At 32.0% G+C, this 13,969-nt stretch overlaps 1 protein-coding gene across 1 annotated transcript in view; it reads left to right on the top strand.

The window, feature by feature from the left end:
* The first annotated feature begins 2,353 nt into the window (after window positions 1-2,353).
* LOC142330677 (uncharacterized) overlaps window positions 2,354-13,969 on the top strand; it is a 44,232-nt gene continuing 32,616 nt past the window's right edge. The window contains exon 1 of the mRNA XM_075376123.1: window positions 2,354-2,433. Within this exon, the coding sequence (XP_075232238.1) occupies window positions 2,407-2,433 (27 nt within the window). The 5' untranslated portion in view covers window positions 2,354-2,406. The remainder of the gene's footprint in view (window positions 2,434-13,969) is intronic.

Raw genomic sequence — 13,969 nt, 5'->3', positions numbered from 1 at the left:
GATGAGAGAAGACAAGGTGTTGGCTAGCATAGTACTGGGTGGACAGCCTTGCTGGTGAGGTCCAGCATGCTGCGGTGTGTTGGCACTGATGAGCCACCAAGGACTCCACGGGTAACAGTCAGGCAACAGCACACTGAATACTGAAGGAACCCGGTACCGCGTCGCGGCGAACTGGGTCTGGCGTGGTGTAATGATGTGGTGTATTAGTATTGCCCTTTTGGGTCCCCAAGGGGGCAATATTGATAAAGAACTCTCAAAAAGAGCTAACCGGTAGGCCGACCTGCCTTGCCGGTATATAGCCGTAGGTGGGGAGGCCTATTTGAGTTTAAAGACACTCCCCTGGGCGGCGTAATACCAACAAGTCGGTCCGGCCCAGGGGAGCTGAGAGAAAAAAAAAAAAAGAAAAAAAAAAGTCTTTTCTTGTTCACCCACCGGGTTGTCTAGTGGTGAACTCGTCTTCCCAAATCAGCTGATTTGGAAGTCGAGAGTTCCAGCGTTCAAGACCTAGTAAAGGCAGTTAGTTACTTTTATACGGATTTGAATACTAGATCCTTGGATACCGGTGTTCTTTGGTAGGTTTTAATTAACCACACCTCTCAGGAATGGTCGAACTGAGATTGTACAAGACTACACTCCATTTACACTCATACATATCATCTTCATTCATCCTCTGAATGGTAATTCTCGGAGGCTAGACAGGAAAACTAAAAAAGAAAGAAGTATTTTCTTGTTTACAAACTAATAATAATAATATACTAAAATGTAGATTTTGTATCGACTGTAAATTACAATATCGCAATATGTTTAAGTTTTTTTGATGAATGAATAACGTTGATTACATCTTTAAAAGAACTCTAAATTCGTTGTTTGAAAATTTTGGATTGATACAATTTGTTGCATGCAGATCGTGTATGCATGCTTAAATTTTATCAAACATTAATGAATTTCTGCTAGAACTCTCCTGCTTTTGTATTAGAGTATTTTGATCTACCATGTAGTAAACATTTTAGCAGATTGGTGAGACTTCTTCTTTTTATTAATTGATGTATCAGTCGAATAAAGAAGATACAACCTTAATATCTTTTTTTCCGGGCGTGGCTTTCAAAGTTTTAATTTAACGTTCCCCCATCGTATAATTCCTGTAGATGTTCGAACTGACTGTTTATTTTCTACTTGATTTATCGAATACATTTACGATTTATCAGTACTTTTTTCTCACGAATACACTCCGATATCGTACGTTCATCTAAATTTAATTTACCCTTTTTAAAGAAAGAAAACGTAATTTGGTATATCAAAAAGTTTTCAAGATTTTTTAACTATGATAATACCAATATTAATATTGGTAGATCTTCTTCTTTCTTTTTTTTTAAACCTCCGGGACCACCGTTAGATATTGCTTAGACAATGAGATGAATGAAATTTTTGTAGCGTATGAAAATGCCATGCCTGACCGGGATTCGAACCCGGGACCTCTGGATGAAAGGCCGAGACGCTATCATTTGCGTCACAGAGGCCGGCAGTAGATCTAAAAATAGTTATTCTGTAGGGTCATGGTGCTTTTTTGTCTTCTTTAGGATATTTATTGTTTAATTTTTTGCCATGCTGGTGGGTCTTGCATTATGTTACGGATATATCTCACTAAATCAGTTATCTTATATGGAATAATAGTTAATATTCAATGCATTTATCGTTTCATACTTTTATATTTTTAGGATATAAATAAAAACCAATACTTTTTTGTACCGAGCCATTAAAAACAACAGAAATTATTTTTTTTTTAGTGAAACCACTTCTATTATACTTGCTTCATGAAAGTAAAGTACTTAAATATAGATTTAGAGTAAGTATTAAAGTTTGATCTTATATTGTTGGTGGCAAAAGTTTAGGTTATCCCTTACTTATTATTTTATTAAAGAAAAAAAAAACGATAGTGTTAAAAGGTTTTAAAACAGATTTTAATTTACCGTTTAATTAATTCTAGTAGTAGTTTTTCTCTTTTCTACTTTAATATTACTAAAAGCAAAACTCTATCTGCATTTCATTGATAAAACTCTTCTTGGAAATGTATTTACCGATGAATGATTGTCATAGCAACCAATAATCAGTAAAACAAGTTTGTTACCGCCTAACGGCAACAGTTTTCCATCTAACTAATTTTCTGTGTATTATGTTGTAAGCTGCAACAATACTGTAGGATAATGTTTTAAATTAAATTATAGGCGTTTACGTTTTATGTAAAAACGTCGAATCCATACTTAATATCATTTTTTTTAAACATAAAGTGGATTAATATTTTATAGAGACGTTTTTTTAATATAAACACAATCGCGCGTATTTTGTATTCAGATTGTGTATATCATTCATATAAGGCAAATATTCTATTTTTTTAATAATTACAGTTACATGGCGTACAGCTTCAGCGCAAATCAGGTAAAATAAGATATCGTCATTTTGTAATTATTTATTATTGAATTAACAGAATTATTTATATTTTTATCAATAAACAAAAAAGTATATTTGTTTACGTAATTATTTAATCGTTATTATAACCATATTATAATTTAAGTTTCTTTGCGGTAAACCGGTAATTTTTTCATGTATTTGAAGACACTTAAAATAAGTGAAAAAACAGCTTTTTTTAAAAAAACGTAATTGGATTTCTAAAAAAACTTTTATGAAACATTAAATAATATGTTTTTTCATTGTAAAAAAAAAAATATTTCGGTAAACATTAAATAAAAGATAATGAGGCACTATTTCACTTGTAGCAATATCTGATATTTCACTTGTAGCTCATATACGAGGCATTATGAGCAGAAAGGGAAAACTACAACAAAGACAGATTTTTTGATAAAATTTAACTTTAGATATTAGACAGAAAGAAAGACAAACTTTTATAAACATAAATTCTCTCTTGATTATCAAGGTTAGATTTACTTGACGTAATATTTGTTACTAAATATAATATTTATTATTCCCTATCTATGATTTTACTACTATATTTTAAAATAATAATACGTAATTAAAATATTAACCGAATTGAAAAATTGTGAGATGCAAACGTTTTATAACTTAAACCTCATTCATTATAAAGTATTTTTGGAACAAAATTCGATAACAAATTATTATTCAGCTTCTATTTAATGTTTTTAAAACTTACCTACCTTCAATTTGGTAAAAATTGGTCGATAAAACATATTTTTAGTATTTTTCAAGAATTGCCAATTCAACGTTGATGTGTAACAACTTTTTGAATTTTAAGATGTTCCCTGTAACAATTGTGCGTCTTAATATATTTTTATTTATCTATTTTTAAGTAGATTTCATAAGAAAGCTCTCTATTACAATGGGTACCATGTTTCGACTTCCGGAAAATTTCGCCATATCTTCGCGTTTTACATCCCCCAGATCCCAAAACCACCGTCAGTTCAAAAGTTTATATCACATTCTTGTAGACACGATAACTACCGTAATTTTGCGCCAATCACTTTCAAATTGATGCATAAAATATAACGATCCAAAATCTCGGTAGTTCGTTAATGGGCAAAATCGGACCATGAGGTGGAAGTGGGGAGGGGGATTTCGAAAAAACAAAATATCGCTATAACTTTCATAATAAGTAAAATATCGAATTAATTTAAAGTTTTTACTATTCTTTGGATAAGGTCCTAAAACGTGTAAAGATTTTGATATCACCAACCATTGGCCCAGGGGGTGGAAAATATTGGGTTTCGAAGATAAAAAAATCATACTTCCCTTAATAGGCTTAATCGGTTTAAAATGGTCATTGGTTCTCTAAACATTACCTAAAACGTTTGTTTGAATCAATTTTTCATATGACCAACTCTTACGGCAAGGGATGACCAAAATGTTGCTGGAATTGTAAGAAGATGGGGCTTGTCGTTTGCTAAATATGTGAAACTTTTTTCACGTGCAAAAATTGTCGTATTGAGTAAATTTGAAATTTTCTTAACTTTAAGGTGGAAATCTTTTATATCCCCTACTTAGCATCGCTGAAATCTACCTCCGTCTTCCGGCGTGCCGAAAGGGATTTTTTATCCTTGATTGTATGATGTCGTTCATATAAATATAAAAATCATAGTTTTTAATTAAAATTAAAAATTCCCAAATTGGGAAATAAAAGAGATCCGAATGCCTGGTTTTATAAGGGTAGCCTTTCAAAAATTTCCTTCCGGTTTTCGATAAAGATAAGATATATTTTTGATCCTGAAGTATTTATTTTAACATTACTACGTGTGTACATTATTTCAATTAATAATTTTTTGGGGAAAAAAGGAGTAAAGAGAAAAGAAGAATTGCTACAAAAACGGTCAAAAACGTAGGTAATCTATAAGGAAAAAGTACAGGCCCTTCAGATAATAGTGGAATATGGCGCAGTGTGTTTGTTAAACCGCTTCAGTGTGGAATACTGTGAGGTTTAAGTGTTACCTTCTAGTACGGAACGTTGAAATTTCTTGCAATGTTAACGGAATCCTTTCCTTCACAATCGCTTTTCTATCTAATTGTTAGATAAAACTATGAAACTTTGAATCGGGTTTTGAAATTTTTAGAGGGTTGGTTTCGTTATTTTTACAGTAAGTTACAACTTATATAAACCGTTTGGAAAAATTGTAAGAATCATATACCAATCAGAGATTCATCAAATAATTTTCACAATTACATTTATTTATGACCAAAATTAATAATATTAATTTAGTTATTATTTTTAATTCCGGAAATATTTACAGGTAAATATGTAAAAAATAATATTTTATTTTGGTGTTCTCGAGATAATTACATACTTTATTTGAAATTTTGTTTTCTAATGAAATATATAATGACGAATATAATAAATAACCTTGCATTATTGTAAAATTAACTGAATTTTAATACCCAACGCCGAAGTTAGATTATTTCTGACAGTTGTCCATTTCAAACATTTTTAAAAAAATTTTTCTCATCTAGCAGGTTTTTAATTAAATTTTTAAAATTGTTATAAAAATTGACAATTGAAAAGTATCTGTTACACTTAACTAAAATTTTGTACTCTTATCGCCAATTTTTAAGTTCTTCTGAACAAAATTTAGAAGATAATGTAGGAATATCTACCGCTATTAACTAAATTTAGTAAAGACTGACATTATTGTGCTTTATGCTGTAAGGATATTATTTATTGGGCAAATAAATACTCAACGATTGTCTTAACAGTATATATTACTCCTGTAAGCTAAATACAAAAATTATTATATGTACAATAATTAATTCTAATTAAAAAAATATACTTGTTAACCTACGTGAGTGATAACATGTTTTATTTTTTAGATATATGTAAAACTAAAATCGAAATTCGGTAAGGCTGCTCATACAATCATTCCCTTCTAGTAGCTCGATAAAGATCTGACGAGGGGGACTCCTTGCACAGTTTATTCACAGTACAACCATTATCATCGCTCCGTAACCCCACACCAGTAAAAGAAATAGCGTGCTCCAAGCGCGTCTGTTTTATTATCATTTGTCTTGTTGCGCATCTTGCGTGTGCAGATAATGAATTTCTTTTAAAGTAATGGAATATTAAAGGTTTAAGATAAATGTTTTTCAATAAATGCACGCAAAACAACGAAAAAAAACCGGTATGGTCGCGAGTTTTATCCCGTTGTTTGATAAGTTCACCAATAAATCTCGTGAAATATCATTATTTTTTATTTTAAAAGGCTGACAACTGTGGGTTGTTTCTGATACAAGGCTTACACACTCATACACACAACTTAATTTAAAATATTTTATCATTTTATTTAAATATAATATTTTTTATTTTATCTGATTCAATGGTTCAAACTAAAGCACGCCCGCCTATCGTATTTAATTCGCGCGAGTGCGGCGGTATTATCGGCGACGGTCGGCACTAACTAAACTTATATAATTTCACAACTTAACATAAAACAAATTTCGCTTGTACGGTCGGCAGATTGGTGCAGCTGCGAGACTTAACGCATCAGGTACCGTGTCAACCGGGCAATCGAGTTCGAGACCCAGCCAGACCGAGCTACTTCTTACAGTTTAAATATTATTCATATATTTAATCTTACCGCTCACCTGTGATGTCACAACATAGCAGGCGACTACAGCAGCATTTTTGAGGTGGGAGGGAAATTTTGCAAATATTAATTTTTAATAAATATGCCTAAGAAATTAATAGACGAAATCTCAAGATATTGAGTGTGATTTTACTCTGTAACCTCACCCCCTTTCTTTTTGTTTAGCCTCCGGTAACTACCGTTTAGATAATACTTCAGAGGATGATATGTAAGTGTAAATGAAGTGTAGTCTTGTAGATTCTCAGTTCGACCATTCCTGAGATGTGTGGTTAATTGAAATCCAACCACCAAAGAACACCGGTATCCACGATCTAGTATTCAAATCCGTGTAAAAATAACTAACTGGCTTTACTAGGACTTGAACGCTGGAACTCTCGACTTCCAAATCAGCTGATTTGGGAAGACGCGTTTACCGCTACACCAATTCGGTGGGTTATAACCTCACCCCCTTGATCTTTTAAATTGAAAATGCAATTTTATCAATGCCATATATATAGAAGTAATCTGACCAAGTTTGGTCAAAATCGGTCCAGTAGTTCTGGAGATATAAGATTATTTAGAAGCCGACATCGAACACACACACACACACACACACACACACACACACACACACGCACACACACACACACACACACACACACACACGCACACACACACACACACACACACACACACACACACACACACACACACACCATATGAACATTAACATCCGGAAAATTTCCATCCGGTTTTTTGGGCGCCTTAGGTGTCAAAACATTAATATCTTGCGAAAATCGCATCTGCCCAAAATGGATCGATTACAATACTCTCTCTTCTGGAGCTATAGCGTTATCTAGACGGGAAATTAAAAGAAAAATAAATATTCATGTGAAAAAGAAAAAAATGGCAAAGAATTGAAAAACCTTTGGGAAAGTTAAGCCGAATATTTATTCTGTTTAGCTTATATGAAACAGAATGATGATAAATGAACGAAGAATCGTTGTAAAACAAGAAATTTGAAATAAGTCTTACTAACTGTGCAAACAGTCCTGCTGCTTATTGTACAAAAAACATTTTAAAATATGTTTTGAAAAGTATATAATCTAAAAATGTGAAAGTGTAACCAAAAAAAAATGTTTTTTTTTGTCCCCATTTTTTTATATAGCTTTGAATAAGAACAAGACACGGGACTCATGTTTTCCTTTAATAAATTGTGACTAAAATTAAATGTCATCACCACCTTATATACAGAAATTATCCTTCTAACTTTTCATCGAAGTCAGTCTATCTGCTCTGGATATATCGAGCAAAAAACAGGCCAACATACTTACGTAGATACATGTTAAATTTGTTCAGAATTTTCCCGGACTAAAATTGCGTTTTTTGGTTAAAGGGAATATGAATTTTCAAAATCTCATTATACTTTCCCTTATGTAATTGTTTATACTATTCCCTGTATATTGTCTAATATTCACGGTTAATTAAATTATAAAAACTTTTAAAAATTTATCAACAGAAATACTAAAATATTAATATTTAAAAAACCGGTTTTCTGGGTAGGGTACCAGGGTATCTGGTAAAAGCGTAAAAAAAGTAAGCAATAGCTTTAAATTAAAGTTATACTCAGAATCGTCGGGCAGTTGCGTTTTAATTTTCGCACACTTAAATTAACAGACATCAAAACGTATTGGTTGAACAGTATAACAAAAGGGAGGGAATTGTGGTATGAGGTGAGATTGTATTTACCAACAAAATTGACAGGAGGGGAGTGAGATTTATAGGTGGGAGAGCACATCTGAAGACCCACCCACTTATTCCCACTATAGGTGTGATAACTCTAAATTTCCTTCTATTAACTAGGTACAAATTTGTGTATTATTACAGTTAACTGGTTTTATCTGAGTGAATGGGGTGTTTGAAAGTTGTTTTATTCATAAAAAATTCATAGTTCTACATCATCGCTTAAACGTGTTTACGGTATATGGAGGGTAGGTGAAAGTTAATAAAATTAATGTGCGTTATAAACTAGTTTTTATCGGGTGATTACATTGTGTATTAGCAGACGGAAGTCCAATTTTAGATATTAATTACTATTCTTAGTTCAGGTGGGATCCTTTTACACTAATCTACGGATATAATTTTTCAATTTCTTTAGTAATGATGATCGATTTGTAATTATTAAAAATATATATTACAATTTTCTGACGATATTTTTCCGAGATATGAATAAGGAGAGGTAGTTTACATTTTGTTTTTTTTTATCAAATACAAAAGAAAGAACTCGCTTTAAAAATGTTAAAATATATTTATAGAAGATCTTACTAAAGCTTTTATTCTGTTTCGGCAGTGCTGTAAATGACGTTGTTTTTTACGTGACCTATTTATGGTGAGAATACAAACGCCTCATTATGCTGTCAAATCTGGTTTTATATATATTGCATATATTTTGCTTCGTTTCATATATATATAAGGGAATATTTATATACAGTGTTTCTAAAATGGTGGGTTGGCTATACTTTTTCGGATTATACTTGTAAAACTAAACGAAAAATATCCTTAGGAAAAATAGCAATTTTTCCTTCGTTCTCCCCATGTCCGCCATTTTGTTATTTTTATATAAAAATTTATATCTCAAGTTCGGATATTCGAATCACATTAATATTTGGTAAACGTCTTGCTAATAAAGTTTTAAAATTATAAAAAAATGAGGAATTAAATACCTTCGCAAATTACAAAATGGCGGCCATGTTTATTTTTCAACCGGTTATATCTCCGTAAACATTGCTAACAAGGAAGTCAGTCATGTCCACATCAGATTCTTTTTAAAAAAAGGCAGAAAAAAGAATTCTGGAAGAATATTTTACAAATTTAGAAAAAATTTAGGATATGTTCCATTTTTTGGTTTATTTTTCTTATTATGAATAATACGATTTTGTTACTGTTCTCATAAAATATTTATAAAGCAATATTTATAAAGCATTGCTTATTTATAGTTCATAAGCAGTGGCATTCAGTGAATGCCACTGTTTATGAACATTCTGTTATATTGATTAAAAAGTTTTTTTTTTGTTTTAAAGATTGCTGTTAAAATAATTTTACTTTTTAAAATGAAATACGAGATAATATGGTTTTTTATTGTTATTAATATTTAGGCTATAATAAATTTTTTGGTTAATCAGGCTCAGCTGGAATGTAGTCACTCACAGGCGACAAATTAAGGGGGATGACTCATTTGTACAACCTGCTGTAGATCCGTGCAGAGTGTCTACCACAATAAACCTCTATTGACGTGATAATATGGTCAAAACTGATTTTTGGATTCATGATGTTATTGATGGCCTCTGTCACTCAAAAAAGAAATAAAGGATGCATTTCACACACAGGATGAGCTCTATTTTGCTACTGGGGTCGCCTTAATATGATGCTTAATGTTTGATTGAAGTAACGTTATGACTTATATCTTGTTATTTTGGTTATTAAAATTATTTTCACGCAAAAATTCAAAGGAAATTATTCTTTGGATAAAAGTTTTGATTGGTAGCTGGGAGTACCAGTAGTAGGCTTCATCACTAAATCTTGTTCCGTGACTTAAGAACAATATGTAGTTTGTAGAAGGATACTCCATAACGTCACTGCATTAGGAAATTTAGCTTTACATTGGAAGAAGAGCAGGTTACACTTAACAGTAGATAGGTGAAAACAGTGATGTAATCAGGGTTAAGCGGGATGCTTCACAGGACTAGGTCCAGGTTTATTTATGTAACCCACCGTGTTCGTTTAGTGGTGGATTCATCGCAAATCAGCTGATTTCGAAGTGGAGAGTTTTTAGGTTGAAATTCCAGTAAAGGCAGTTAATTTTATACGGATTTGAATACTAGATCGTGGATACCGGTGTTCTTTGGTTGGCCTGAGACTGTACAAGACCACACTTCATTTACATTCATACATATCATCCTCATTCATCCTCTGAAGTAATACTTTATGGTGGTTCCGGAGGCTAAACAGAAAAAAAAGAGGTGCAGGTTTGTTTGTCGTTCGGTTTTGCACTGTCATCTTGCAAGTGGAACCTGTAAGGATGCGTCATTCTGTTTACTCGTTAAAATAAAAAAAATATATATAATAAAACCATTCGCTTTTAGTTCGGAAAACTTGGGGTAAAAAGATTAATACGCATTTCTACATTTAAGAGAACTGTAGCTTATTCTAAATAATAGTTTATAAACTTTCCAATCCTTTGTTATTTTATGAACATGCAGGCTAGAGTTCTAAGGTTCAAATCCTAGTAAAGACAGTTACTTTTATAAGGATTTGAGTACTTATTTATTTAGGTAATTATTTTAATTGGTCCCAAATTATTTTTATCGGTAACTGGTACCTGGTTATTGAATTCACTGCTGTAACAATTTGATTTCGCAGATCTTGAAGAGTAGCAGGATTAATTGGTAAACCCACCGGGTTGGACTAGTGGTTAACTAGTCCAACTAGCAAATCAACTGATTTCGAAGTCGAGATTTCTAACGTTGAAATCCTAGCTAAGGAAAGAATAACGTTATTACCGATTTAAATACTAGATCGTAGATACCGGTGTTCTTTGGTGGTTGGGTTTCATTTAACCACACATATCAGGAATGGTCGAACTGAGATTGTACAATACTACACTTTATTTACATTCATACATATCATTGTCATTCTTCCTCTGAAGTAATACCTTATGGTATTTCTGGAGGCTAATCAGAAAAAGAAAAAGAAAAAAAGGTTTCTCGCTTATTCATTCTCTACAAACGCCTTTTTTCATTTCGATAACGTTTTATTGTGGGCTTATCCATATTTTAAAGAAAAATAAAATAACATAAATGTAATACAAAAAAACTGTCGTAAAATTAAAAATGTATTATTACTTTTTCCAATTGTAATTTTAAGTTTTACCTTATGAATTCGAAGCAAAATTACAGGCCGTAAAAAATTTATTAATTAACGTTGCGAAGTCCGTTTTGAATTACCGGTATTTTATAAAATTTGTTTTATTTGAGAACTGTGAAATAACATTTAATTAATGAGATTTGTTTTAAAATCAAATACCATTTCTAGTTTGTTTAATAACACCGTAAAAGTGTAAGTCTCTTTTACTTTGTAAGAGTATTAAAGATATAAAAATTCAGTCAAATTAATGAATTCGTTTTTCTCCGTAAAATTAACTGATGCTGTTTAATAATTTCGTTGAAATTAAATAGATTTTCTTTCTTACCCACCGGGTTGGTCTAGTGGTGAACCCGTCTTCATAAGTCAGCTGATTTGGAAGTCAAAGAGTTCCAGCGTTCAAGTCCTAGTAAAGTCAGTTATTTTTACACGGATTTGAATACTACATCGTGGATATTGGTGTTCTTTGGTGGTTGGGTTTCAATTAACCCCATATCTCAGGAATGGTCGACTTGAGACTGTACAAGAATACACTTCATTTACACTCATAGATATCATCCTCATTCATCCTCTGAAGTATTATCTGAAAGGTAATTACCGGAGGCTAAACAGGAAAAAGAAAGGATTTCTTTCTTATAACCAAATTTTCTTCCCATATTTATTTTATTAAATACATTTTTAAGGAAATCTAAATTTGGAGTGAAGTCATCTGGCAGAAAGCCAAACAGTTGACCGTAAATGTATAACTGTTAAACTAGAAGATAAATAAATTTTAAATTATTGTAAAATCTTTTTTAAACTAAATTATAACACAATCATTGTCATCAATGTAGCCAGGTGTAATAAATAAATCACGTAATTTTGCTTTTTCACAAACAAAGGCATAGTATCTGCTAAAAATATTAAGCAAAATTTGTAGTTTACTGCAATAATATTGTGAACAAAAGATTTCGTTTTAAGTAATCTATTGACGTCATTTGTTTTCTTTTAATAATTTACGTGCATGCAAAGTTTAAACAAGAGAATGAAAAAATAAATTATAATAAGTTAACTCCTCACACCTAAACCGTTGGTTTAATGATTGTTGATGTTATTATAAATTATCATGACTTTCTTTATTGATAAAAAAATAAAAGATCCATTAAAGACTTTTTTTTGTATAAAATAACTTTTCAATTTACTTTAAGCCCTTTTGAGCAAATCATTTTTAGGAAGAGGTAACTTTTTTGATTCTTTCATCAAATACTACTAAAATTTAACGGTATAGTTTTTGAATTAAGAAGTATAGAGATACATTAAGAAGAACGTGTTTTATACATATTTCTCAGAGAGATTTCTCAGTTTTAATTAATGTAATACAAAAATTAAATTATCCGCAAATCTTATATGAAAAGCCGAAAGTTATTTTGTTTGTTCTCGCACCAGACGTGAATCAATCGACCGATTGCTTAAAAATTTCCAGGATGGATTCGTTTTATCCCAGGAAAGGTTTTAAGCCACAGAACGAAGCCCTAGCCCCTTGGGAATGAAGTTGTGAATTAAAGATAATCGTTAAAGAAAAAAAAGCTGACAACACAGTTATATGAGTTAGCCGTCACGCGGCTAAGCCGCTTTCCGAGAAAGTCCTACAACTGTGGGTTGTTTCTGATGCACGGCTTACACACACAACTTAATGTAAAATATTTAATATTTTATTTAAATATAATATTTTTTCGTTTATTTAATTCAATGATTCCAACTGAAGCGCGCGCGCATACCGTATTTAATTCGCGCGGGTGTGGTGATACTAACGGCGACGGTCGGCAATAACTAAACTAATATAATTTTACAACTTAACATAGAACTAATTTCGCTTGTACGGTCGGTAGACTGGTGTTACCGCGAGGCTTAACGCACCAGGTACCGAGTCAACCGGGCGATCGAGTTCGAGACCCAGCCAGACCGAGTTACTTTTTTTTAAAAAAATATTAATTTATTTAATTCTATCGCTTACTTGTGATGCCTCAACATAGTAATAATTTAGAACATTTTTTTGGGGTAGAGGTGCGATGTTGCATAAATATTTTTATATACATTGTTATTTTTTAATTAAAAAATTCGGCTAAGAAAAATACGACCTTAATCAGGCGAAATCTCGAGATACTGTGGGTAATCTTGTTCTACAATCTCATCCCCCTTGTTTGGTTTAAAATCAGACACTCAGCGCTGCCTATGTATGGGGAGCTTTAGTATTAAGAACATTCTGTTATACTAGTCAGTAGGAGTTGGACAGTGATAGAGTAATCATGCACGCCAGTACGGCCTCTGCATCATAGTAACATAGTTTAATATTGTTAATCTTATAAATATAGTATATTCAGTTATCAATCAGTGTGTAATTATTTTATTTATAATACAGTTCATTATTCTGCTATAACGGATAGCCCGTTACACCCTAGACCTCTTAAGTTGAAAATTTAATGGCATTAATGATCCATACATAGAATTAATATGACCACGTTTAGTCAAAATCGGTCTCGCAGTTCTGAAGATATAAGTGATTTAGAGGTAACACTGAAAACACACAAGTACATATGAGCATTAACATCCGGAAAATTTCCATCCGGTTTTTAGGTTCCTTAGGTGTCAAAACGTTAAGAATCCGGTGAAAGCCGCATATGTCCAAATTGGACCGATTACAATACTTTCCCTTCCAGAGCTATGGCGCTATCTAGACGGGAAAGTATAAGATTAATCTTTTTACTTCATTATTATATTTCTGTTGCCATAGCAACAAAAATAAGTTATGAATTTTTCGTCGTCAAAGGTGTGTGTACTTTAGTTACCATATTTACTATTACTCTGGATTTTGTAATTTAAGTCCCTTTTTCAGGTTTCTATAAAGGCTGTATGTTTTAATCGTTATTTATCAGTATTATTCTCACAACCATGAGGGTAACAAACACTGCGGGGATCTAGCGGGCGGAGCTCTC

The sequence above is a fragment of the Lycorma delicatula genome, chromosome 9 (genome assembly GCF_047948215.1).
Source record: "Lycorma delicatula isolate Av1 chromosome 9, ASM4794821v1, whole genome shotgun sequence".
Lineage (NCBI taxonomy): Eukaryota > Metazoa > Arthropoda > Insecta > Hemiptera > Fulgoridae > Lycorma > Lycorma delicatula.
The sequence above is the reverse complement of the archived record's forward strand: the minus strand, read 5'-3'. Positions and strand labels throughout refer to the sequence as shown.